The 26,708-nt window shown below is 40.0% G+C and overlaps 3 protein-coding genes and 1 pseudogene across 5 annotated transcripts in view; 1 reads left to right on the top strand and 3 right to left on the bottom strand.

The window, feature by feature from the left end:
- Nucleotides 1-836: 836 nt before the first annotated feature.
- On the bottom strand, nucleotides 837-11,648 carry LOC122639411 (WPP domain-interacting protein 1-like). Its single transcript, XM_043832264.1, has 2 exons — nucleotides 10,324-11,648; nucleotides 837-1,567 (listed from the first exon to the last, which is right to left on the bottom strand). Exons 1-2 carry the CDS (start codon nucleotides 11,582-11,584, stop codon nucleotides 915-917), a joined length of 1,914 nt encoding a protein of 637 aa, XP_043688199.1. The 5' UTR covers nucleotides 11,585-11,648; the 3' UTR covers nucleotides 837-914.
- Nucleotides 11,649-15,595: 3,947 nt separating this feature from the next.
- On the bottom strand, nucleotides 15,596-21,510 carry LOC122640187 (annotated as a pseudogene).
- A 708-nt stretch (nucleotides 21,511-22,218) lies between these two features.
- LOC122639410 lies at nucleotides 22,219-25,434 on the top strand. Of its 2 annotated transcripts, none has more exons than XM_043832262.1 (2): nucleotides 22,219-25,294; nucleotides 25,329-25,434. In XM_043832262.1, the coding sequence occupies exon 1, from the start codon at nucleotides 22,227-22,229 to the stop codon at nucleotides 25,260-25,262; it is 3,036 nt and encodes a 1,011-aa protein (XP_043688197.1). In that variant the 5' UTR covers nucleotides 22,219-22,226; the 3' UTR covers nucleotides 25,263-25,294; nucleotides 25,329-25,434. The 2 variants fall into 2 exon arrangements, with proteins under 2 accessions (XP_043688197.1, XP_043688198.1); XM_043832263.1 differs by having other exon boundaries at nucleotides 22,219-25,299; nucleotides 25,331-25,429.
- Nucleotides 25,022-26,708, bottom strand: part of LOC122639412 (pre-mRNA-splicing factor CWC25 homolog) — a 31,439-nt gene continuing 29,752 nt past the window's right edge. For both annotated transcript variants that reach the window (XM_043832265.1, XM_043832266.1), the window contains exon 7: nucleotides 25,022-25,032. The gene's annotated coding sequence lies outside the window, so the exon portion shown is untranslated. The remainder of the gene's footprint in view (nucleotides 25,033-26,708) is intronic.

Below are 26,708 nucleotides of genomic sequence, written 5' to 3'. Positions count from 1 at the left end.
CATGATTTCATGCAAGGAAGTGGAAAACGACGAAAATGTTGTTGAAGGTCTCTCAATGGGTTGGGTTGGGATGATGCACCGTTGCAAAGCCAGACAGTGGAAGGGTTGGAAAAAATGGTTTCCAATGCTTCCATATCGCAAGACTAGGTTCGGTTGGTTGCAAATAGCTGATTGACCGCTGAGATGGAAGGTAACCAGCCGATCCAAGGTTGTCCCATCACTCAATTTGGTTCTGATTGGTAGCTTAGGTTGAAACGGGAAACCATCATTGTAATCTTTCCTGCTTCAACCGCTTGGATGCAGACTTTTTTTCGGTCATTCGCTTGGATGCAGACTCTTATGCACTCCACATACCCAACATGTCGTCGACAGTCAGCCTTGAGGGGACAGATTTCTCGTCGAAAACAGAGGCGAGTGCAAGAACACTCATGTGTCCTAGAAGGTTTGTTTGATAGAGTGTTGGGTTGAAGAAAAGGGGGGTTGCAGACAAGGGAGAGGGGGCTGGGATTTGTATGTCGTAGGTAGGCTGGGAAGGGGCACGGTGGTTGGGTTACAAAATGGGTTGGGTTGCAGCAGGGGATGGGGGTGGGTGGTGTTATAGGAAAAAGACGAAGAGGTTGGGTTGGGTTGGGTTGGGTTGTAGCAGGGGATGGGGGCGGGTGGTGTTACACAGGAAGAAGAAGAAGAGAAGTAAATCATTGTAGTAGACTAGTAGTGCGTACGTAGTAAATCATCCATCCATATTAAATTGAAATAAGAAGAAATAAACATAATAAATCATCAGGAAACAAGAAAGGTGCCTTATTCATGGTGGCAAGATTTGGAAGAAAAGGAAATTGTTGTCTAGAAATTTTTAAAAAACATTGAAATTTTCCTAGTCACGAGAATACAAAACGGAATTCTTGTTTACACGCTTAAGTGGGTACAGACCCCGCAGAATGGGGCAACAGCTGCAAGAGAAATATCCCCAAGGCTATAAACAGCAAAAACAACTGGATAAGAAAGCAAAATGTAACCTTACAAACCCCATTGTGCAACCCCAAAACCTCTTCAGTCCCCAGCAACTCCTCACAAGACGCCTCTAACTCCTCCGCCTGCCTCTTCAAAAACACAGCATTACTTTCTGCATCTCTGAGCTTTCGAAGCATCTGGGTTTGCTCTCCAACCAAAGACTTCTGTTCCTCAATGAGTGAGACACGGTCTACTGTGGCAACTTTCAAATTCTGGGTTGATCTAGTAATAACCAGATATTCGACTTCAGCTTCAATCTTTTGCTTAATCAGATCCTCAAGCTCGATCTCCAACTGTCTAAATTCCTGTGTGGACTTTAGAGTGCTCCCTGATTCTTCTTTCAATGACTCAACTCTACTTTCCTTCACCTTGAGGACAGCTGATGCCCCTTCAGGATTGCTCACAGGACGACTTACACTCTGTTTCAATCCATTTACCTGAACTTCACTGGTTTCTGGGTCAACGGAAGCAAACCCTGCACGGAAGCGATGACTGGGAATGGACTCATTAGCCTGAAAAACATTTTCCCACCCGATCTCTCTGAACTTTTCTACTTCTGCAAGATGACACAAAATTCCATCACCAAAAAAAAAAAATCATTTGGAAACAAGTCCATTGTAGAAAGGACTATACAGATACATTGGAATATTTAATTAGAAACAACATAAGGTAGTATGCGAATGATAAAAACAAGTGCTTGAAAACAAATGTCCTAGTGGGAAACTATCCTTTGCTGATTACAAGAAAGGAAGGATCTGATGTTTTCTTTTTTCCCCCATATGCAAACATAGTGGAAGATAAAACGATATAGGCCAGATATTTCCATAAAACAATTATTTCTTTAGGGACATCAAATCAGCAATGTATATCAATACTTTCAAGTACTTTCTACCATAAATAATCTGAAGCGAAGTCAGCTGAATATAAATCGCCCCCCAACCCCCTCCCCCACCCCCAAAACAAAAAAAAAAAGGCTTCCATGAGACCCTAAGCAAAATTTTGACAGAAATATTCCACGTTGAACAACCGTGGATAAGAGTGGAACCTCCATAATGTATCCCAGTGATTCCCATAGCAGGGCCAATCATGAGAAGGGCGGAAGAAGCATCAGAAACATGTACCCTTCAGATGCATATCCTTGTCCATGCCTGTCCTTCCAATGATATCTCTGCATACTTGAACCAAAGGATTCACACTCAAACCCAAGTATGGTCAATTCAGAAGGTCTCGCATATAGTTAGTATTTGCGAAAGAACAAAAGCACCAAAACAGACTAGTTAAAGCAGGCTAGTCAACAACTAGTTCGGAAAGGACTTCAAATTACATGGGTTAAACCTTAGATTGTAGCACATGAGACAAAGGAAGCTCTTATGTTAAAAAGAAATAAGTTGAGACTTCCAAAGAAACCTAGATAAAGAGAGGCCTGAAAATTATTGGGCAAATACATAACCAAGAAAAATTACACTGAGATTGCTAGCTTTTTGGGAAACTAAGTCTAATGGCTATTCTTGATTAGACCATGTCCATGGATGATTACTCTGATTGGCTCTCTATCCTAAGAAGAAGGCAGCCTTTCCTTTCTATATAAGGAGAGAGTGGAATATCTAGCATATTTGATTCTGCTTGCCACAAATAGATAGAATGAATGAAGGTCAAGATGATGGAACACTATCTACCAGATACAATTAACAGAACCTTACACACTTCACACGCTAAGGGTTATTTTCTCTGCCAGGGGGGGAAGGGGGAGAGGGAGGTCACACACACTAAAATATCCCATCTACAATAAGGTTCTAAGTCAGTAGATAAATACACAAAAGGATTTCTAACAGCTAATTATTCAAAGCTTGGTTCCACAAAAAAATGAAGCTTCAAGACGATATATGACTTCCAAGATGGCAGCTTGCTACTTAGGAGATAATTCAGGAAGCAACCAAAATTAGCACAAGAATAAATTTTGGTCAACTATGACATCTGTGCTTTCAAGCAAGGCGACCTTCCAACAATCGACTTGCAAAGAATCCTACAAGATTCCAACAATTCCAGAACTTCTAATCAATTAAATAATGGAGTTCGCAAAGGTAGGTTTCTGATGAGGGTGTCTGTGAAACAAAATGTGCGCTACTGTTTCACGTAAAAGCTCAAACTGTTAGGGGAGGGCAGCATAAATGAATACATCAACACTCCCCCGCACGTGCAGGCCAAGATCCCATGGTCCATGCACGTGGAGCTCAAGCGGCATTTCCTTTACGCGGTACAGAGGGAGAAGAAATGTCGGGAAAACTCTTCTTATGCACTTCCCAGGAGTCGAACACTTGACCTCCCTGCGCTACCGTTTCACCTAAAAGCTCGAACTGTTAGGGAAGGCAAGCACAAATGCATACATTAACACTAAACAAGGCAAAGCTTCTAGAGGAGATTATCAAAACAGTGTAGTTAGTCAGTCAGAAGTCAAGTTCTGTGCTATTATCCAAATAAAAACTTGCACTTTTGCATAAGCCGAGATTAGGATATTGAAGAATAGAGACATTTTCTCCTATATTTCTCTGTTCTCTCCACATCCAGCTTTAAAGGCATTCAGCCAAGACAAAGAAAATAGCCAAATAGGAAACTAGGAGCAAACCAACTAATAAGTGGCACGAAATGGGGCGAATTAACTAGGGCTTATAGATGGAATACTGGCCCTGGGTTTAGAAGGATGCCAATAGCGAAAGCAGACAAATAAAATTCAGCATACATAACAAGAAGCAGAAATAAGAGACATCAAGGCACCAACCAATGCTGTAATCAACCTGGCACCAACCAACCAGGAAGAGTGAAGGAAGAAGATGCCAATCTCCAGCCAGGAAACGTCAAATTCAATTCATCAAACATGTTGAACCTAAATCATGGCACATAAACCCTAACTCCTAGTATAGACACATTAACATATGAGCTAAAAGTTGGCGACAAAGAAACAACCCATAAACAAAGTGTACCTGAGATGAGGATGATAACATGGATGAAGAAAAAGTTAGGAAAGATAAAAACAAGAAATGAAAAAAATTGAGGTGATATGGGAATGGCCTCGGTAGAGGATAACTTGAAGGAGAGGCATCTGATGTGGTAGGACATCTGCAACAAAGGCCATTGAGTGCTGTTGAGGAGGAGTGATATGACACAGATTAAAGAGTCAAAAGATCAATAATTTAGGAAAAAGTGGTGAGAAAAAAAGAGTGACCTTGATTTGACAACCAATATAACAGAGTTGAATTTTACACACAAAACACACATGCACGTGTGCATGCGACTCATACTTTCTAAAATTGCAAATACAAATGGACCAAACAGATTAACTTGACGCCCAAAACTGATATTCTACACTAAGCAATAAAAGAAGTAAACATGGAAAACCATGTAAGCACCATACATCTAGCCCCAAAATCAATAATACCACCAGTAATTCTAATATTAGTAAGGATAACCCAAAGAATTTTCTATTGTACTGCCGGATGTACCTGCATCACCAAGTGAAGCATAAAACAGGCATTGAGCTAATAGCCCCCATGATCACACATGTGGGATCACATATCCAAGTACATAAATGATGGAATCTATGACATCCACCAAAGAGTGTCACTCCAGACTTCACATATCCAGTGTGCCTGTCCATGTTTGTGAATCTCACAATATAATAGAATCTTCCCTCAATTACAGGCAGAAGTTTCAAGATGTAATTATATTAGTTACCAAAATGTGCATTGTGGCACAGGGTTATGCACAGAAAGAATCGACAACATGAAGTGAGATTCAGAAGGTGATAGTAACTCATGGAATTCTTTCACACATCCAGCTCAACTCGATAGAAAGAGTCCTAGATCATGTAAAAGCTTATGCAAGAGAAAAAAGAATGCAATCTGAAACATAATGCAAAGGTTAAAGAATATCAAACTGCACAGCACAGGTGTAAAATCTAATAAAGGGATGGTGTGTTGGATTCATCTGAACCCTGAAAAATAGAAGAATATATTGTAAATGACTTTTCTTTATGTTCAATCAGGCTGTAACATTTCGCTTAGATAGTATTATGATAGTGATTCTAATATATTACTATGCTACTGAATTCCTTTTTGATTGCCTCAAAATTTTAACTCAAACAAATTGAATTAAGTACTGAAGTCTCCGTATGATTGGCTCTAAATGTTGTAAAGTTTAAAAAAAAATGAAAACTTTATAATAAATACAAATATAAATTCTGTAACTAACTCAATGTAAGACATATAGCACACAAAATTTTCAAATGAAGTACTTAGATTTTGTAGAATTAGATGGCAAAGGAGATATTTTTTCTCTTTTCTATTAATATCTAACATGTTACTGATTCTGTTATGCTATTGGTTTTCCCTTCTTATATATTTTAATTTTCAATATTACATCCAACCAAATGCAGACAAAATAAAATAGACTATGAGAAGCAAGCATTCATTTCCATGTATCATATAGCATTAATGAAATGTCTTCAGTTTTCAGGAACAACACCACCAACAACAACAACATAGCCTTATCCCAACTAAACAGGGTTGTCCACATGGATCCTAGCTCTCCAAACAGCTCTATTGGAAGTCATACAAGATATGAGACCTAGGCTAAGAATGTCTTTCCTCACCACTTCACCTATGGTAATTTTAGGCCTTCCCCTGACTCTTTTGGTTCCCTCAATTTGAATCAACTCACTCCTCCGTACTGGGGTAATCCTCGGGCCTCCGTTGAACATGACCATGCCAACTCAAATGACTCTCACGGAGCTTATCCTGGATTGGAGCTACTCCCAGTCCAGCTCTAAAATGGCCATTCCTTACTTTATCCTTCCTAGTTTTGCCACACATCCATTTCAACATCCTCATCGCCACTACACTTGGTTTATTCATAGGACACATCTTAACTGCCCAACATTCCGCACCATACATCATAGCTGGTCGTATGATTGTCCTATAAAATTTTCCTTTAAGCTTTAAAGAAATACACTGATCACACAACACATCGTACACACCTGTCCACTTCATCCATCCCATTTTAATCCTCTGAACAACATCATCATCTATGTCACCTTCTTTATTTATGATAGAACCCAGATATCTAAAATAATCACTTTGTGGGATATCCCTCACATCGATTATCACCCCCTCATTATCCGTCCTAATGTGGCTAAAGTTGCACACCATATACTTCGTCTTAGTTCTACTTAACACCTTTTGATTCCAGTGTTGATCTCTATAGCTCTAGCTTGACATTAATCCCTGCTTTTATCTTATCCACCAAAACAATATCATCTGCAAAATGCATACGCTGAACCTCACCTTGTTTGACTCTGGTTAAGCCATCCATGATATGTGCAAACAAATACGGGCTTAAGGCTGATCCTTGAGGTAACCCAATTATAATTGGGAATTCCCTACCTTGGCCTCCCACAACTCTTACACTAGTCACCATGTAATCATACATATTTTTAATTATGTCCACGTATTTACATGACACTCTTCTCTCTCCAATATATACCAAATTAACTCTCTAGGGACTCTATCGTATGATTTTGCTAGGTCAATAAAGACCATATGGAGATCCCTCTTGCCCTCCTTATATGTTTATATGAGTCCAATAAGTAGGAAAATAGCTTCCATCGTGGATCTTCCTAGCATAAATCAAATTGGTTCTCTGAAATACTAGTTTCCTTTCTCAGGTGGGCTTCAATGATCATCTCCCATAACTTCATCGTATGACTCATTAGTTTTATGCCTCTATAGTTGTTACATCTCCGAATATCACCTTTATTTTTGTAGATCTGGACCACAATCTCCTTCAGTTTTCAGGAGATTGTTCCTTTATTGCAACTCATTTCTCTTTTTCTTCAGTTTTCAGGATATTGCATTTAGAAGGGGCACAGAAAAAACTTCCAACATAAAAATTTCAATGGTAAATTGCAAAGCAGATCCCTCATGTTGGCCAAAATAGCACCGACCATCAGAGGCTGTTCCAAAATCGCATCCAAGGTCATTCTAATGAAAAGGTGTTTGAAACATCTCTGAAGCGGCCAGCTTATACATGGGAAAAAAAGTTTGGAAGTGGATCTGTTTCTCTTCAGTTCCTTAAATGGAAACAATTGGATTCTCCAGCAATCCAGTTACCCTCATTAGCTTCCAGCTTGTATTCATGAGACTTCATCAAGCTGTCTCCATAGCAGGAAATGGGGCACAGCCATTTCAGACACGTATTGGAGAATCGGAGAGGGACAAAAAAAAAAAGCAAATGGGGCATAGCTCCCAAGGTTTAAAGTACCGGGGTATCGGAAGGGTTATGTTAAGAGATGTATCGTATCATATTGGAGAGATGCAAGATATGCTAAAGATACCCATGGAAATGGTCAAGAAATGCATGAAATACATAGAATAAATACAAAAGGAAGTTTTGAAGCATAAAACACTATAAATAAGCAAGAGATGTAAGATGTTTTTTGATAAAAGTTCAAATAATGTTAGCCTCTTTTGGCGGCATCTTCTGGAACACCAAACATAAGCATAAGATAATAAGCCATAAATAGACACAAATGAATCTTTCTTGTTTTCACACCAGCAGTCTCTTTCCAATATTTATGTTATGAAAGAGTACGGAAAAAAAAGGATCATTTTATAACCCCCCCCCCAAAAAAAAATTTGCAATCGAAGAAGTCATATATTGCAACCTTCACAGAAAAAATTTCATACAAATTAACACCAATTATTATCATATTTTTTTTGTCCAGATTTTTCCCTTTTTTATATAACAAAAATAAATTAAAAAAACAATTAAAAGATACATCAAATTCCCTAAAATGCAGCAATAAAAGCGATAATATATTTCATCCTGTACATTTGCTTTTTAGAAAAATAAACATCAATCATTAGTTATTCCATTTTTTTGCTTTTAGATTAAACGGGGAAGAAAAAAAAAACCCAACAAAATACAACATATCCAAAAAATAAATAAATAAATAAAGGGTAACCAAAGAAATCATGTTTTTCAGAAAATTTTCAGACAATTGAACACCCATTAGCATAATTTCTTTTCCATATTTATTGGCCTTTATATATTTTTTATTTAATTTACCCAAAAGTAAAAAAAATTTCTAACAAATTTTTAGAAAATACTGAAATTAAGGATGATGATAGATCTCATCACCCTCCATCATATATAATATTACCAAAACATTAACAAGCATTTTTTTAGAAGAAAAAAAATCCCAAAATAAGAATTAGGGTTTAGATGCACAAATCATTGCAAAAAACAACACTGAAAATCAATATTTAAGCAAAAAATTCAAAGTTTTGATACCCCCCGTTGTTCTTAAGAGGAGAGATCTCATTATCATATTTTCAGATACTTATTGGACAGTATATTGACAAAGAAAGAAAAAACCAAAACGGAAGAAAAGTGATAATAAGATTGAATTGAGTATTAAGCCTTTAGAAAAGAGGGAATTAGGTATCTAAATTTAGGTTGGAAGTTCATCTTAAGGAGTTTTTATTATTACCTTTTGGATATGACATCCTGCAGTCAGAAAATTGGTGAAAAGGATGAGAGCTAGAGACTGTGGCTAAAAGTTGAGGTGGAAAATCTATCAGAAAAAAGATTAGGTGGAAATATTGAAGAAAAAAAATAAAAAGATTGCATTTAGGTCACTGCAGATTTCTCCACAGATGTTAGGGAAAAGTAAATTTAGAAGTGAGGAAACGAGAGTATTCCAGGAATCATCGACTGTGTAGCAATTGGACTGAGATTTGATATAAAAAGGGTCATTACCTAGTGCTGGTCCCGCCTATGCAGGGTCCTAGGAGGTGTGAGTTTGGAGACTTTCCTAACCTTCAGCATTTTTTTTTCCGTAAAATGACCGGTCTCAAGACTCGAACCTGGGCATTTGCCTGGGCAGCCCGAAAAACAAAGGAAAGAATTAAAATTTGAAAAATACAATAAATTAGAGGGAATAAAATATTCTGTTTAAGAACTAGAAAGAATCAGTGACAGGGAAACAGGAACAGTCCACAAGAAATCAAGGGGACAACCCTACACTACATGAACATAGTGAACTCCCTTCTATGATAAGGTTAAATCATTAACACCTGCCCCCTAGAACCAAAGTTATGCAAACAACAAAGAACCAAAGAACCTAGGCTAGACTATTTAACTTGTATATTGGCCTGCTAATTGTATTTCTCCAGATCTGGACCAGATTATGTTGAGCCTACACCCCATGGTAGCTGAGATGTTAAGCCATTCAATCACTAATGCATCACAAGAAAACAAGGCTCAGATAGAGCTTCATTTAAATCTCATTTTCCATGGTGATAAGAGAATACTATGGCTTATTTTGGTCAGAACTAATGGCAAGGAGACCCAGGATCCTAATCAGTTTTTCTGGTGAACTACGCTAGTTTAAAGAGATACAAAGTTGACATTTCTAAAGTCATTGATCAGATCAGCTTTTTTATCTTTACAGTAGCACAATACTATATTTTTAAGGTCCACCAAGCTAGCTTTGTGCCACGGATTCTCCCCCCCCCCCCCCCGCCCAACCTCCCTTTGCTGCAAGAGGACTTCGTGACCTTTTGGTGTACCATCCCCTTGAAACTTTGCATGAAAATTCCCCCCTATTCTATGTAATCAATACAAAAACACACACGCACACGCCACAGAAAGCATCCCTAAAAATAAACAAAGATTATAATCTATGAGAACAAAACTTCTTTGATTTCATACTGAAACAGATGGTGCCTATGTAAACTCTTTCCCCTCCGTTATAACCTTAAAAATAAAAATATTATAAGATCTTTCGTCATAGAGGATAGTAGCATTTAGTACACATAAATAGATGGGGCAAATAAATGCCAAGAAACTAATAAAATCTGAGAAACATCACAGAAAAATTAAGAAAAGGAAAGGAAGAAAGATAAACCACATAAGAATGGGAAACTTGGGAAGTGAGCAGAAACCAAGTATACTGTTTTGATAATGAACCACCATATGACCTCCTTCCTTCTGGAAATATCTAATTTCATATTCTAAGTTACAGTACTACATCATCTGATGGACTGATACTGGAGAAAACTTACCTGAGAGCATTAAATAAAATTTATAGTTAAAACACCAAAAAACAAAAGAGCAGTGAGACTGATACATTCACAGTAAAGACACTATGACATGAAATCAGGGATGACATGATAGCAAAGCATTAAGAAACAACAAAACAACAATAATAACTTCAGAATCTAGAAGGAAAAGGCAGTCAAAGAGGGGAAGACCCACCTCTTTCAAGTGACTCCTGCACTGACAGCAGTGAAAAAATAGAATCAGCCAAAGGATCCTGATCTGCTGTGGGCTGATGATCATCACTTTCCTCTTCCTTCACCTCCGATGATACATCAGCAGCTACATCATGTTGTGAAACAAATTCTACTTCTACTCCATTTTCCTTGCCATAATCCGTTGGAACTTCTTCGCTAGACTGCATCTCACTTACATAGGCTTCATCACTGTTTTCTCCATCATAGTTGGATAATATTTTACTGTGTCTGCCATTACTAATCCGAGAAAAACTTTCCATTTGTGCAAAGAGAACATTAGAGCTTCTGGAGTCGGATTCCAGGCTCGAATATGAGTTTTCCTTGTCAATTTTAAACCTTTCTGCTTTAGGCTTTTTACTGGTCTCAATCCTACTCTTCCCCTGTTGGACCTTGTGACCAGCACCAGCTGAAGTATTCCCCTTCAGATTCCTGATCTTGCTTTTGTCTCGCGAGGAGGAGGAGGAGGATCCTCCCATCGATAGAGGCACATCGTACCTCAATTTGGGGGCACTGGCGGCGGTGGAAGATTTGCTACTTCGGTCCTCCTCGCTGTTCTCAGAATCCGTACAGACGGGGAAAGTGGACCCGGCCGCCAACCTTGAATCTGAATTGGAGCCCTTGATGGCAGAAACACTGGGAACAGAGGGGCTCTTCACGGATGAATTAGCAAACGACGCAACAGATCCCTCGCTCTTAGGCTTGATCTCAGCAGGTTCAGCAACAATGGAAAGACCCCTCTTCAATATCCTATTGAGATCCATAACACCGCTTTCGTCCTTTGGATAATCTCTGCGTTTTCTTCTCCATTTCCTCAGACCATAACCTTTGCTGGCGGTGGTTGTTGGAAGCTTTGGCGTGACTCCCGATGGGGGTGGGGGTGGTGATGGTGATTGTGGCGGAGACTCAATTGTGGCGGTGGTAATCGAAGGTGGCTGAAGCTCCACTGGCTGCTCCTCGATTCCAATTCCGATTCCAATTCCAATTCCAATTCCAATTCCGATTGGTTTCCCATTCGGCGGATTCGGTTCGCCCGGCGACTTGTTAATATCCACACGTTCTCCACAGCCGAGGCCCACAACTTGATTACCACAACAAGATCCATTCTCTGCCTTACGCCCATCGAAACGTGGCAGCGTCGTGTCTTTTGGGGATTCCTCCTTGTCCTCCGGAGATATATCTGCTGCACCCCCACTTTCCGTTAAATCCATCACTAAATCTAGCATAAGGTGGAAAGAAAGGGTCAACCACTTCTCTCCCTCTCTCCTACTACTACTCTTCCGATGCAACAAGAGACACTCCTCATCGGCGAGTCCCTACCAATAGTGTCTACCAATTTCCCTCTCTCTCTCTCTCTCTCTCTCTCTCTCTCTCTCTAGCGGCATCTCCCACTGCTACTCCATCCCAATTCTCAAAACTAAAACATTAATAAGAACATTGACAGTTCAAAGTCATGGGTGAATCGAGGAAATTCAGACAGGAACGCACAATGGCCATTGTTGTAAATCTAGATCAATTCACACTACTTCTTTCATCGAAGATAATCTTGATTTTTTTTCCGCTGCAATGTGAGAATCAGGCACATAAACATTATACCAATACAACAATTTCAATATAAATAATATATTCCTGTGAATTAACGAAAGAAATTGAAATTTGATTATGAAGATAGAGAATGATATAGCGAACGAGACAAGGGGGAAGAGAGAGAAAGATTTTGTTTTTCCAGGTTAGAATTTAGAAAGAAAGAAGGCGTTCGAATTCTGCGGTAAATAAAGAAAGAGAAAGGGCAACGGAGGATTATACCTTTTCTTCCTTTATTTTATTTTAAATTTTTTTCTATGTTTTCCTTCTCGTTATTTACGAAGCAGCAGAAGCAGCGCAGCTAGCCATCAACTTAAAATGATGTTTAAAATGGTGAAAGCAGAATGGACTGGTGGAAGTAGAGATGACTAGAAACCCTAAACTTGTGGTTGGATTTGCGGCTTTAGAGGTTTCGAACTTTGAAGTTTTAACCCCAAGTTCCTGAATAAGAGAACTAAGTTAGATTCGTATTGGTTTCTTTCTTTTTTTCTTTCTTTCTTTCTTCCTTTAATAATCCAGTAAATAAAATACAGAAAGAAGAAATGAATGTATGTATGTATGTAATCGATATGTTTTGGAAACATGGGAAGATTTAACCTTGCCAGATACAAAGCTGGCCCCATACACGTGGCGCGGTTATTCCACATTTGTCCTGCTGGCGGCCATGTTCCTGCTTTTCTCGGTGGGAGTTTGATCTTGAAATTTTTTGGATAGTCTCAAATTACCCTTCGACATGACATGACAACATTACGTGTCCATGAATGACTCTTTCCCTAAACCTCGTCGCTTTTTATCTTCCTTGTTCTGCCTCAGAAATGTCACACCTTTGGGAGAGATATTCCAATCCCATAAATATGAGAGAACAATTTGATGCCATAATCTTTCCCTTGGAAGAACCATGGATGATGTTGTGACGTACTGCGGGGAGAAGAACCGGACCCAATTCCTAATCCCAAAATTGAGTTTCAAAAAACCATTGGAATAGGAAATTGTTTGGAATCTCTAAATCAAATACATGATTTTTATTTTTTTTTTAGGATCATCAAAACACAAAATTTTACAAGATGAAATCGTAAACAGAGAAACTCTGCCAAAGATGTACAAGGATAGATGGCGGCTAAACCCACCAAAAACGAAATGTAGAAAACCTAGAAGCCTTGTTGGCTAACAAATGGACTCTTTTAATGCAATCTCGCTAGAAAGACACAAAAGAAAAATTACTACAAAGAAATAAAAAGTCAGCTACAACAATTGAAGATGCCCAATCAAGAGATGAGTTAGAGCCCTGAAAGCTAGAACAATCGATCAGCAATCAGAGAAGATTTGTAGGTGTGGCATCTGAAAACAACGAATCATGACAATCACACGCATCTCTAGCTGCCTTAGCTTCAAGGGTAAAGGCGGAGTTGCCCCATGAAGCCTTACATCGAACAACTATGAATCCCCCCATGTGATCCAAAAAGAAGACTCCTCATGCACCTTTAGAACAGACTATTGACAAAGCGCCATCAACAAAAATTGAAACACAGGTTGAAAAAACCTGCACCATAGAGAGCGTACGAGAAATATTCACACAACTAGAACAATGATCGCATTGCATAATAATCAAACTTTCCTCCAAAAAAGAGTAAACATAGGACATAAGATGAGGCATGTCTTGATTGATAAAACTAAACATAAATCTATTTCTAGATGTCCATCTGCCAACATAAAGATGACCACATTAAGGGAAAAAAAATCAGATTTATTTAGGTAATGATCGGATAGATTTTGAGCAAAACAAGTCCAATCCCTAAAGCTTCACCCCCCCGGGCCCCCCTTAAAAAGATGAATGTCAATGTGAAGGGGGTGAAAGGAGCCATCAATCAGAGGCAAAAGGTCGTAAAACTAGTGACTGGACAATTGATTCCTCTTGACACTTGCAAATGGGGAAAATAGAGGATCTTTCCAAATCCCTTGCAAAAAGAAGCTAAGAGACCACCAGCGCATTGACACTGCATTGCCATAAAAAGAGTTTGATTTTAGGTAAAATCTTGAGACTCTATAGCCAATGCCAATAGGGGTCATGTGAAGATGAAGGGCCTTAGATCTGATTCTGAAAGTTAATTTGGTATGCTGATATAATTGAAAATTTACCATTTTTCGAAGGTAACCAAAACCAGCTATCATAATCTATATCCTCAAGGGGAAGAGGCATCCGGGCAATGGCTAATGTTTCGTCCCTGTTGCAAAAAATAGAGATAAGATGCAAATCTCAATCCTTTATGGGTTGGTGAATTAAATTGGACACTAAATTAAAAGTAGATACTAGATGACTACTAGAAATGCGGCCCCTCGGGATGGAAGGGAGTCAAACATTATCAAAAGTCCTTGTTGAAAAACCATTAACTATCCTCCTCCTAAGACCATATAAAAGAGTCTCACAACTATGAAGAATGCTTAGCCAACCTCAGGAAGATTTGGGTTTTACTCGGGCTTCCAAAAAGGAAGATAATGGAAAGTATTTTCCTTTTACCCGTACACAGAGAGCGTCACTATTGTAGAGAATGCACCACCCTTGGCGGGCAAGGAGTAAAAGATTGAAAGATCCTAAGTCTCTAAAACTAAGACCACATTGGGCTTTATGGGAGCAAAGAACATCCCATTTCTTCCAAAATAGACCCTTCGCCTTGTTGTCTTTCTACCAAAAATGATGAATGAAATTTGTTATGTTATCGATGATTGAACAAGGGAGAGAGAACATTGCCATTGCATATGTTGGAATGCCAGTGGCCACTGATTTAATTAGGACTTCTTTATCAGATAAGGATAGAATAGATTCCTTCCAACCAGATAATTTTACCTGAACCCTTTCAATGATGCTAGCAAAGAGAGTCTTCTTTGATCACCCAAATTCGATAGGAAGACCCAAATACTTTCCAATATTACTTACCATTGGAATATCCGAGTTTGAGAAATAATTTTTTGAATCTTCGTAGGAACCCTATTACTAAAGAGAATATTGGATTTCCTAATGTTCATTGATTGACCAAAGGCAAGACAATAATAAGATAAACGGGAGAGTAAAATCTCGCAGTCATCTGGTTAGCTTTTGCAAATAACATACAATCACATTAAATGAGAGATACAAGGGCCCGCCCTGCTGGTTTTTATACCATGGATGCATCCATTAAGTTTAGTGGAAAGAAGTTTCTGACAAAAAATAAAGGGAAAATTACTTGGACACCCCCTGTACTATGGCCATTTTGTTTACGATTACCAACATTTGAAACAACTACTTGACACCCCCCGAAACCTGACGGTGTTAGTCTGCTGTTAGTGTTTAATTGGAAATATCCATTTTACCCTTATCACCTATTCAAAAGAAAACAGTGAAATTGACAGATTTACCCCCTTCTTCTTCTTCTTCTACTTCCTCCTCTTGCAACCCCACCAACCCTACCCCCTACTGATTTCAAACCATAATTGATTTCAAACCCCAATGGATTTCAAGAAATTTCTCTTTTCTTAAACAAATTTCAAATCAAAATAACCCAAAACCCTTAATCGATTGTCATATTAAGGGTTTGAACCTGAAAATCGATTAAGGGTTTGAATCTAAAAATCAATTACCCTAATTGATTTCAAACCCCAATTGATTAAGGGTTTGGATACTATTGTTGACGACGATGGAGAAGGAGGAGCGGTAGCCGCAGATGGTCTCTCGGAGATAGAGGCGGAACAATGAAGGAAGCAATTGGGGGTTTCTCTCTCGTCAGGTTCAATTCTTCTCCACTGCTAAATGCCTTCTTAGTCGCATAGTCCTTGTACTCCCCAACCTTCTCCTTGGCTTGCTCCACCTTGCCAGTCTTAGAATCCTTAGTTTGCTTCGCCTTCTCAGCAGCGTAGTCCTTATACTCCTCCATGGCTCCACCTTCTCCATGGTCGCGTCTTTGGTTTGCTTCGCCTTCTCCGCCGCATAGTCCTTATACTCCCCCACCTTTTCAACAATGGAGTCCTTGCTTTGCTTTGCCTTATCAGCTGTATAATCATTGTACTCTCCCATCTTATCGACAGCAGCATTTTTTGCTTCACTGGTCTTATCGGTTATGGAATCTTTGTCACGATCACCAGCGGCGTAAAATCCTTCTCTGGTCGTATCAGTAGGGTCATGAGCTTTGCCAGTGGCAGCTTCTTTAACGGCTTTCAAGATGGACTTGGTGCCTTCTTGAATGGTTTCTATCACGCCGGTCGGATGTTGTGCTTCTTCGTACTGACAACGTTCCCGGTTAACTTCATTGAGATCAGAACCGGCCACCCTCGCAGCAGCTTCTGCTCTTTCTTCAAGTTAACTTCATTGGGGGTTTCTCTCTCGTCAAGTTCAATATTTTTGGTTGCAAGAAGAAGAAGAAGGGGGTAAATCTGTCACTTCAGTACCCTTTTAGGGTAGTTTAGGCATTACAAAAAATTTAACCGATGACATCATCACTAAACTAATGGACTTGACCTACTTGAAAGAAATGGTAAACTACAGGGGGTGTTCAAGTAATTATTTCAAACATTGGGAGACTAAGCAAAATGGCCATAGTATAGGGGGTGTCCAAGTAATTTTCTCAAACTTAAAAGATAAGGGTTAGCTAAGGGCGCAACCCCCGTTGGGAAATGACTCTACCAATAACAACACCATTGACTTTAATATGGAAGTGTTGCATCAAGAAATCGTTAGGCTATCCTTCGAGTACCGTAACCTGCAAAAGGATCGGGGGTGACAAAGGAGAACAGGTGAGGTTCCGGCCTAGGACACTTCGATGCCAAAGTTAGATCTCCTGAGCAGACAGTTGAATAACTAGGATTCAAGATGAGTTAAGTTGGGTAGAGTACCTTCCCTTTTATAGCGTGGTGTGGCAGTGTGGAGAGTCCCGGTTGATGGTGAGTAGTCTTCGTAGTTGATAGAGTCCTTGAGTAGCAGGGTTCATCCTTGATTGGTTGTCTTCCAGTGAAACGTAGTGTCCTGATAGAATTGATAGTTGTCTTCCCGTGAGACGTAGTGTTCTGATAGACTTGATAGTTGTCTTCCCGTGAGACGTAGTGTCCTGATAGACTTGGTTTCCTTGATGAATAGACCTATCTACGTGGTAGATGAGGTTCTCGGTATATGAGTCCGTTTAGACTACGTGACTGATAGGCGGTGGCCTAGAGTCCTTTGTGATGAGACATGTCTAGTTGGTGACAATGGTGGTAGTGGCTTGGTCTTAGATCAGGGTCTACGTCCGCGGTCTGATCTGTACCCGCGTTTGGGTCTATGCCTATCCGAGGTCCATGACCATAGGTAGTTCGCACCCATAGAGGTCCGCGTCCAAGGGAGGCCACGCCCAAGGGTGTCCGCGCCCAAGGGAGGTTCGCACCCAAGGGGGTCTGCGCTCAAGGGAGGCCGCGTCCAAGGGTTTGCGCCCAAGGGGGTCTGCGCCCAAGGGAGGCCGCACCCAGGGGAGGTGGTGCCCGAGGGTGTCCGCACCTGTGCCTCGTCTTCGTCGAGTCCATCCGTGGTTCGTGCCTGTCTAGTTCTCCATTGGTCCTGAGTCGGCCCACCTTTCTGGGTCAGGACACGTGGTGACTTCCGATTGATCGATACGATTTTGGGTTTATCAGGAAGGATACAAGTGAAATACATTCCATAACCCAATTCACCCAAACATTGGAAAAGCCAAGCTTTGAGAAAATGTATTTAAGGAAACATTATTGTAGGCTTTGCAAAAATCTAATGTTATGACTATAAAACCTGTTTTCGCTTTTGAAGAGCGCATGTGATGAATAGATCAGAACGAACCCTTCTCAGGTAATATACTTGTGAAAATACAGGATTTTTATGGTGGCATATGAGATGATTTGATAATAAAAGAAAACAGAATCTATGATAGGGTTTTTAAAATGTTCCTGCTTGCAGTAATTGATATCATGTAATGCAGCAATCAACCAACCACTAAAACTATGGCTTCTAGTGAGAGAGAGAGAATGGTGCTTCCTAGCTACTTCAAAAGGATGGGATTTCTTTTCAGCCAGGGTTCCTTCGCCCTGGGTACGTGATTATTGCCATGAGATGGGATAAAAAACCATAAGGGGCATTTTCGAACATTTTTCCATTATAGGAGACGAACATTAACCCTCAACGAGTGGGGGTGTTTGCTTCTTCCGATACTAGGGTTGGGGTCGACCTCCATTGGGAGCGGTCGGAATTGGCCCGAAAGCAATCAGAACCCTAAATATTGGATAAAAAAAGCAAAAAATATTTCTCAAAAATTTACATTTTCGAGAGTTTTTTGATTCAATAGGCTTATGGATCTTGCTATAAACGGTAAATTTCATTGTTTTACTAAAAGAAAAAAAGAAACAATGGCTAAAAATAAAAATCAAACATGAATAACAGGTTATTAAAAAGACTATTATAGAGTCAGAATCAGATTGATTCGACCAATTCCAATTTGAATAGAAACACTTGCTCCACTTTTGATTACTGAAATCATGTTTGAGACTTTGCATCAGTGTAGGGACAATGAGGGAATGTATAGGGGAATCGATTAGGAGAGATTTTTCAATTTATAAGAGGCGAGGTGGCTATTTCAAATGGAGCATGTTTAGGTGTTGGAGCTACGCAATCAGGCAACATTCTTTTTCTTTCGATTTTATTTATAAGATTGGTGGTCAGATGATGCTGCCGTTGCTGCGGTTAAGTGCATCCCACGTCACATGGCAATGAGCACTTATAGAAAAAGAAAAAAGAAAAAAAAAAAAAAAAAGTGTTTTTGCACTAATAGAAATATAAGAATAATTAATGTCCCACTCCCACCGGAGGTGTTGAAGATGAGGGTTTTTTTTTCGGTAGAATTGAAGATGAGGTTTAGAGTTTAGACAATTAACAAGATTATTAAGTAGTATAAATAAAGGTTGATTGGGTCTTAAGTAGAGATGCAGTTACGGGAGTTCTCACTTCCAGTTCCACGTACCCACCCAATGGCCTCGGTGATGAGTGTGTCATATGTGCTAATCACAGCCGGCTCTATGATTTATAATTAATTAATAATAATAGTTATTAGGGGAGATAATGTAATGTCATGCAACTGAACTAACTAATTGTTCTCACTGCTCAATTGGTGCTCCTCCCGGTGTTGTTGTCGTCACACTTATTATTTGGTCCTTAAACCATGGTTTTAAGAATCGGTAGTGGATTGGCCGTATTAGTATTAATCATGAGTCATGACCGATATGGTGCCTGATTCATATGGGTTCGTTACATGTGACAAATATAGGCTGCGTTTGGTAACGTTTTTATTCAAAAAAAACAAAAAAAATTAGAATCAATATTCCTATCGAAACCTTTTTAGAATCGATTGACTCAGTTAATAAACTTGAACTTAATTGGTTTAACAATCAAAACTTGTTTTCAAAAATTAGGGTCAATTGGGATCGGACTGATAATTTTAATTTTACTTCGAGTTGGAAATCTTCTCAGAATCGGTTGACTCAGTTGAACTTGAATTTAATCTTCTCATAATTGAATTGTTTGGCAAGATTTTTACCATGAAGACAACAAGAGGAACTCAAAAGGTTCCAAACTCTTTCAATATTTCAATTTGATAGCCGCCACTATCCTAATTATTAATAAGTGAGTGATAGTAGTAAACTTTTTAATCTATATTTGTAGTTACAATATACTCAGTTTCATTTGTAGATTACTATGATTCTAAACAACGATTTATTAGAAATTTTTGTGAAGTAAATTATAAATCAGAATGAAATAGAACTGTTGAGAAAGGAATACATCTCATATTCTGCTACAACGGTTTCATGTAGGAGATGAATCTAAGGGAAGGAGAAGGAGGGACTTTGAGCAGCAACGGTGGGTGGGTGATCTTTAACATATTCTCTCTCTCTCTCTCTCTCTCTCTCAAATGGGTTTTTGCTACACGACCTACAGTAGCAGCTATAGTCAAATATTTTTTACCATAACAAAAAGTATAGCACTAACCGATAAAGGTTTATAAATACAGTTATTATAATTAGAAAAAAGACATTAAGACTTTATTTAAAATGTTTCTCCAATGTGTGTATTCTAAAACAAGTTAGGGATCGAATCTCTATATCCCACAACCTAGCCCTAAAAGCTCGAACTGAAAAAACTCAATCTCAACATTTCAGATAATGTAGTTTCTTTTCGTTTTCCTTAGTTTTTAATATAGTTTTTTTATTATTAAAAAAAAAAAATAGAAAAAAGTTTTCTGTGTCGTGCGAGAGGGCAATGTATGTTGATACATTTGTCTATTTTTCTCCTTCTTATATGAAATGACTTTGTTGTCTTCCCATGTATCATATTATTTTACAACATTTTTTTGGTATGCTCCCTATGCCACTTGATCAATTTATTCTCCCTCAAATAAATAATAATTGTAGAGATATAAGTGAACTGGACACAAGTACATGTAGGAACTAGATAAAATAATTTTTGGATGTAAGAACACCACCAGGTCTTGTCCAAGGCATAGACACTAGTGACTAGACACGGCTGGGTGTGGAATGACTGCTCAAACCCCATTCCAAGGTGAAAATTCCAAACACCAACAATACACATCATAGCATCTCATATGCACTCTCGCTTATGCAGGTGCCTCTCATAAAGCAAGGCAGCTACATGGTTTGTTAATTCTTCTTCTTCTACGTCTATTTTTTTTATTTAATTTTTATTGAGAGAGAAAATGGAAAATCCAAATTGATTTGATGAATATATATGAACCCTACAACGTCAGAATATATAGAAACAAAATTTTAGATGATAAACAAAATTTTTTTTTTTTTTTGATGAAAGTGTAATCACACAAACTACACATCAATCCCAAAAGATTAATCGATTCTTAGAACCGATGATAAGTGAAGTTCCTCTTTTAGTCTTAGTTCTGGTTCAATTCCCACAACAGGGGAAAAAGAAAAATAATTTGCTGAAGGAGGTCTGAAGCGAGCGAGGCCTCGTGGTCTTAGCACAATTATTGATCTTCCGATTGGTCTTTACTGCGTTTATGTACCAACTGTACGTAACCGTATAAATTCGGAGAGAGACTGGACTGCCAAAATTTGCACTGGCCGGGGCTTTTGTTTTCTTTCTTATTATTAAGATTAATTTGGAGATTCAAACCTGCAGCGAAGGAGGAGATAAGCCTGACTTTGAATCCTGGCTGGGGTTCTCCTCCCCATGCAGCTTTTTCCTCCTCTGAATCTATTTGACCAGTCTTTCTTTGGCTTCTGTGACTGAGAGTACCTGTGACCCCAAAAAACCAGAGTTGAAAATTATTGAAAACCCAACCCAACCCAACCCAACCCACGTTAAAAGAAAAAAGAATTTCGAATGACTCAACAAGGGCACACATAAAACAAAAAGTAGGAGCCCCGGACCAGGATTTTGAACTATTTTTAAAGCCCAAAAAAAACATAGCAATTTCACAACCATTAAGGCACCTATGGTTTGGTACCCCTATTCCGTTAACTACCCTTTTACAGGCATCCAAGTTTCAATATTTTAAGTTCAAATACAGATCAAGCCCATGCATCAGATTCCCTTTCTCTCGAAATTTACAGCTTTGTTTATTTGAAATCCCGTATATATAATAGCAGAGGAGAGAGATAGTATAGCTCTTGTACTCTTGAGTTTGCAGAAGAAGCTCTCTCTCTCTTTTTCCTTTTCTTCTTCATTCTTATATAGTTAAACTTTGCCAGAATAGTTATTAAAAGATATTCAGGTATAGTGAAGATTATTGAATCTAATTCCTGCTCTGTTTTCGTTTTCTCATGATGCGTTTCTTTCTCTGATGCGCGCAGTAGATTCTTGTATCTCCAGGGTCTCTTGTGCTCTCTGGGCGTGGTTTTCCTTCAATTTTTAATGTCCAGCGGCCGAAAAGGCTTCGCTTTTTTTTGAGTCTTTTGGGCTTGGGAGGATTCGTCCACAAAGGGGATTGATTGGTTACTTACATACTATCTTCTGCGCTTGGCTCTTCTGTTGGTGTGTTTGCTATCTTCTGCATTTCTGCGTACTTCTATATATGTTTTAATGGATCCAGTACTACTATCCAGATGAACTGCAACGACGTAACAACCATGGAGAGGAAGAGACCATATCACCTTCCACTCTTCTTCCACAATATATATCGGATTAGATTAGAGTGGAAAATGTGTTAGTCATCCAGAGTGAAGTATATATCTGATTTTCAAATCACCACTAATATTTCGAAATCCTAACACCCTCCCTCCCCCCCTCCCTGCTTCATGGATGCAACTGCGGTACCACTACTACCATCTGAATCTTCTCAGGAATTCTTCTTGGCACCGGAGGAAGACCTTTCTGCTTCTGGTGGACCAACTAAACCTCTGACCATCAAGATAGCAAGTTCCGGCGACGGTGAACCGGGTAACAAATCTTCCCCTATTTCTCCTACAGATTTGCTTATAACTCCACCCAATCCCATTAAGAAGAGCTCAATTAATGAATCATCACCATATGATTCTCCTCTCATCTCCCCACCCTCATCTGCCTTCGTTTCGGCTCTGCAGTCGCCTTACATATCTCCAAGGGCTTTGGTCTCACCACCTCCAGAGAACCCGACGCCTCCCTTAACGCATCCATCTCCACCGTTCTCCTACTGTGGTTCCCTTTCTGATGATATCCCCAGCACTTCCTACACACCCCCACCGGAAAGATTCGATTTTTCCGATGGCCCAACTGACCAGAAGCTCAAGTTTGTGACCTCTGTTCCAGTTTCTGAACCGGCGGCACCCCCACGAATCTCATTCTCCTTCCCCGTACCCCGTATTTCCTTTGCTAAAAGCTCTGTTTCTCCCTCCTCCAATGCAAAACTACGGAGCTGTGATGTTTACATAGGCTTCCATGGCCATGATTCTAATCTCTCACGCTTCTGTAAGTGGCTTAAATCAGAGCTTGAGCTCCAAGGAATTGCTTCTTTTGTTGCTGACAGAGCCAAGTACTCTGATACTCAGAGCCACGAGATTGCTGATAGAATTATTTGCTCTGCAACTTTTGGTGTTGTGATTGTCACGGGTTCAAGCCTTCTCAATCATCTGACAATCGAGGAGATTAGATTCTTTGCCCAGAAGAAGAACCTGATCCCCTTGATGTTTGAAACGGACCCTACAGAGATCATTGGCCTTCTCAATCGCACTTGTGATGCCAAGGACTGGAAAGAAGTAATGGACAGCTTGATGAAGTCCCATGAATACAAGCTGGAAGCCAATGAGAGTAACTGGAGAAGCTGTATATCTACAGCTTCTGGAGTTTTAAGAACAAAGCTTGGGAGGAAGAGTATCGCGGAGAAGGAGATCCAAGGTTTTGAAGAGTTACCTTTCCCGAGAAACAGACAATTTGTGGGAAGAGAGAAGGAGCTGATGGACATCGAGGCTGCTTTCTTTGGATGTGGGGATTGTGTTGAGCATGAACCTTCTTCAGTCAAAGGAGGACCCGAGGGGATTTTGGAAGGATTCGGAGGGGATGAGGAGACCGAAACTGTAAGAACCAGACGGGGGCGATATATTAATTTGGAGATGAGAAAGTGTAGGGAGCCTACTTTAGAGGCTTGGATTGAGCCAGGAATTGGAAGAAGCCCCTCGTCAAAGAGGCCGAAACAGAAGAAATCAAGGGGCGGGAACAACAAGAGTCTCAGTAATGTGATGTGTATAAATGGGGTTTCAGGTGTGGGAAAGACCGAGCTTGCACTTGAATTTGCTTACAGGTATTCACAGAGATACAAGATGGTTCTATGGATAGGTGGAGAATCTCGGTATTTTAGGCAGAATATCTTGAACTTGTCCCTCAATTTGGGGTTAGATGTGAGTGCAGAACCAGATAAAGAACGGGGGAGGATCCGAAACTTTGAGGAGCAAGAGTTTGATGCATTCCAGAGAGTAAAGAGAGAGTTGTTTAGGGACATGCCATACTTGCTGATCATTGATAATCTCGAGTCCGAGAACGAATGGTGGGAAGGGAAGGATCTACATGACTTGATACCCAGGCGGAACACTGGAGCATCCCATGTGATTTTCACAACCCGGCTATCTAAGGTGATGAATTTTGATCCATTGCAGCTTCAACCATTGCCCTTGCCTGATGCAATGTTTTTGGTCATAGGGAAGAGGAAGAAGGATTACCCAACTAATGAAGTAGAGTTTCTTGGCAAATTCATTGAGAGATTGGGAAGGTCAAGCTATGGACTCTGGTTAATTGGGTCAATGCTCTCCGAGCTTGCAATTTCTCCATCTGCTCTCTTTGAAGCTGTGGACCAATTCTCTCTGGATGAAGGTTCTTCATGTTCATTATCCGCCGCAGGGGATGAGGAGCAATTCTATAAAAATAATCCTTTCCTGATGAAAATTCTGGCATTTTGCTTGGCTGTCTTAGACGAAACCAATGGGGAAAAGAACCTCCTTGCCTCAAGAATGCTCCTTGCTGGTGCTTGGTTTGCCCCAGCTCCTATTTCAGTAAACCTACTTGCCGCTGCAGCCAAGAAGATACCTGTCACTGGAAACGGGTTCCAGCAGTGGAAAAGACGTCTCAGATTGGGATTCTGTTGCTTGTGTAGCTGCTGCTGTTTGGTGCCTCGAACTCGAAGGAGTGAAGCGGATTCAGCTCTTCTTTTGGTGAAACTAGGCCTAGCGAGAAGAACAAATAGACAGCCTGGTTGTTGGATCCAGTTCCACCCAATCACCCAAATCTTTGCAAGAAGGAAAGGAGGCATACCTGCTGCCAAGGCCACAGTTCAAGGTGTAAGAAAGATTGGGAATCCAGTGCTGCACTCTGACAACCTTTGGGCATCTGCATTTCTGGTGTTTGGATTCAAATCTGAGCCCCCGCTAGTCCAATTGAAAGCAACGGATATGGTTCTATTCATCAAGAAGACAGCTCTTCCTTTAGCAATCCGGACTTTTATGATGTTCTCACGGTGCAACTCTGCATTGGAGCTTCTGAAGGTCTGTACAAACGTCCTTGAAGAGGTCGAGAAGTCCTTTGTGTCTCAGATACAGGACCGGTGCCATGGTTCGTTTTTTCTGAAAAAATTACAGTCTAACCAGAAGGTTGATGAGTATGTTTGGCAGGATGTGACGTTATTGAAGGCTACATTGCTTGAAACCAGAGCTAAATTGCTGTTGAGAGGTGGGCATTTTTATAGTGGTGAAGAGCTCTGCAGGACTTGTATTAGTATCAGGACTGTGATGCTTGGCCACAATCATGCCCAAACCTTGGCCGCTCAGGAAACTCTGGCCAGCTTGGTAAGGTCGAGGAGTAAGATGTGAAATTCTCTTTCTAATTAAGAAGGGGTTTATTTATTTATTTATTTATTTTGGAGGGGGAAGGGTGGGTGGTGTAGGTAAAATCTTCACTTATGCGGGGTTTCTTCATTTTGTCTACCTTGCACTTGCAATCAAAATATTTAGCTATTGGAAGCATTTCCATCATCTTCTTCAGTTGTCTTACATTATATTCTTCTTCTTTTTTTAATCTTTTTGCCTTATTTGAAGTTCTTCTTGATGAGCATTGCAAGCGTCCCCTTTGATGAAACCCAATACCTTGTTTGGGTTCATGACATGGGAGGGTGGGTTGGCTCTGTCACTTCCCCCCTCCCTCCCCAATGAATCATTTATACTGGTCTTGTTTTTTGTAGAATAAACAGATTTGGGTTGCTGGGCTGCAAATGCATGTGACATGATCTTTGTTTATGAAATGAATGTTAAAACAGTTAAAATCCTGGAATCCCATTTAGGTAATCTCTTTGGTGAAGACAGTGCGTGTGTATGCGCGACCTGTGTGTGTGGGGTTGTGGTGGTGTAGGACTGTCGGGTTCCTCTCCAGCGACCTCCCCAAGTGCCCAGTGAGCATCCAATGGCTGGGCTGACTGGGGCTTTGCCAGAATGTGTGCCTGCCCACGTCCAGTCAGTCCAGCCGTTGGATGCCTCACTGGACACTCCATGGGCATGTCATCCACCTTGTGAATTCTGGACCCAATTGCTAGAAGTCCCAGTTTCTCCACCCCCGGCAGCATGGTCAAATTAAGTTGATCTCTTGAATCCATTGCTACTCCATATTTTCAAGATTGAATCAGATGGGTTGGTGGGACTAATAGCTGACTAATCGAAGAAAATTTCTGGTTGATTAGATGTTGTTGTTGTTAACTTGTTCACTGAAGTTTCTGAGAGCATAGAGAGATTTATCACCAGGAAGGTAGAAAAATGAGTCTCAACTCTCAACAGAGTGCCACATGCTAAAACTGAAACTGAGATTTCACCCATCATACAATACAATACATGCCACATGCTATATGCCAAATGAGAGAGAGAGAGAGAGAGAGAGGTGCAGAGTGCAGACAGGGTCAGAAAGAAAGAAAGAGAGTCAAAGAAAGAGATGGACATTAAAACATTTTTTGTTTTCTACTCTACCAAACATAACATAACATCGATCACAAAAACTCTCATCCGATGCTAATTACCGAGTGAGTACAACTGAGACCAATACACAATTAATAAGTAGCAGAGTCAACACATACAGAATCAGTCCTATACACTCCTCCACCTACTCTTACAATCACACATTAATTCTGTCATCGTTTCTCTACGAGGTCCTCTTCTCTTCTCTGGACAGTCGGAAACAAACAAACAAACACACAAACAAAAAGAATTCCATTGAGATGAAGAAGGAGAAGGAGAAGGAGAAGGAGAAGAATAGAGAGGTCAACCGCATCATTT

Source organism: Telopea speciosissima, chromosome 9, assembly GCF_018873765.1.
Source record: "Telopea speciosissima isolate NSW1024214 ecotype Mountain lineage chromosome 9, Tspe_v1, whole genome shotgun sequence".
In the NCBI taxonomy this organism is placed as follows: domain Eukaryota; kingdom Viridiplantae; phylum Streptophyta; class Magnoliopsida; order Proteales; family Proteaceae; genus Telopea; species Telopea speciosissima.
This window is presented reverse-complemented; position numbering and strand designations above follow the sequence as displayed.

Bases quoted from the DNA above. Each gene is read 5' to 3' on its own strand.
- LOC122639411 (XM_043832264.1), bottom strand. From the start codon at position 11,584: ATGCTAGATTTAGTGATGGATTTAACGGAAAGTGGGGGTGCAGCAGAT. The intron at 1,568-10,323 runs GTGGGTCTTCCC...GTCATCTTGCAG, and splicing joins GCAGGAGTCACTTGAAAGAG to AAGTAGAAAAGTTCAGAGAG.
- LOC122639410 (XM_043832262.1), top strand. From the start codon at position 22,227: ATGGATGCAACTGCGGTACCACTACTACCATCTGAATCTTCTCAGGAA.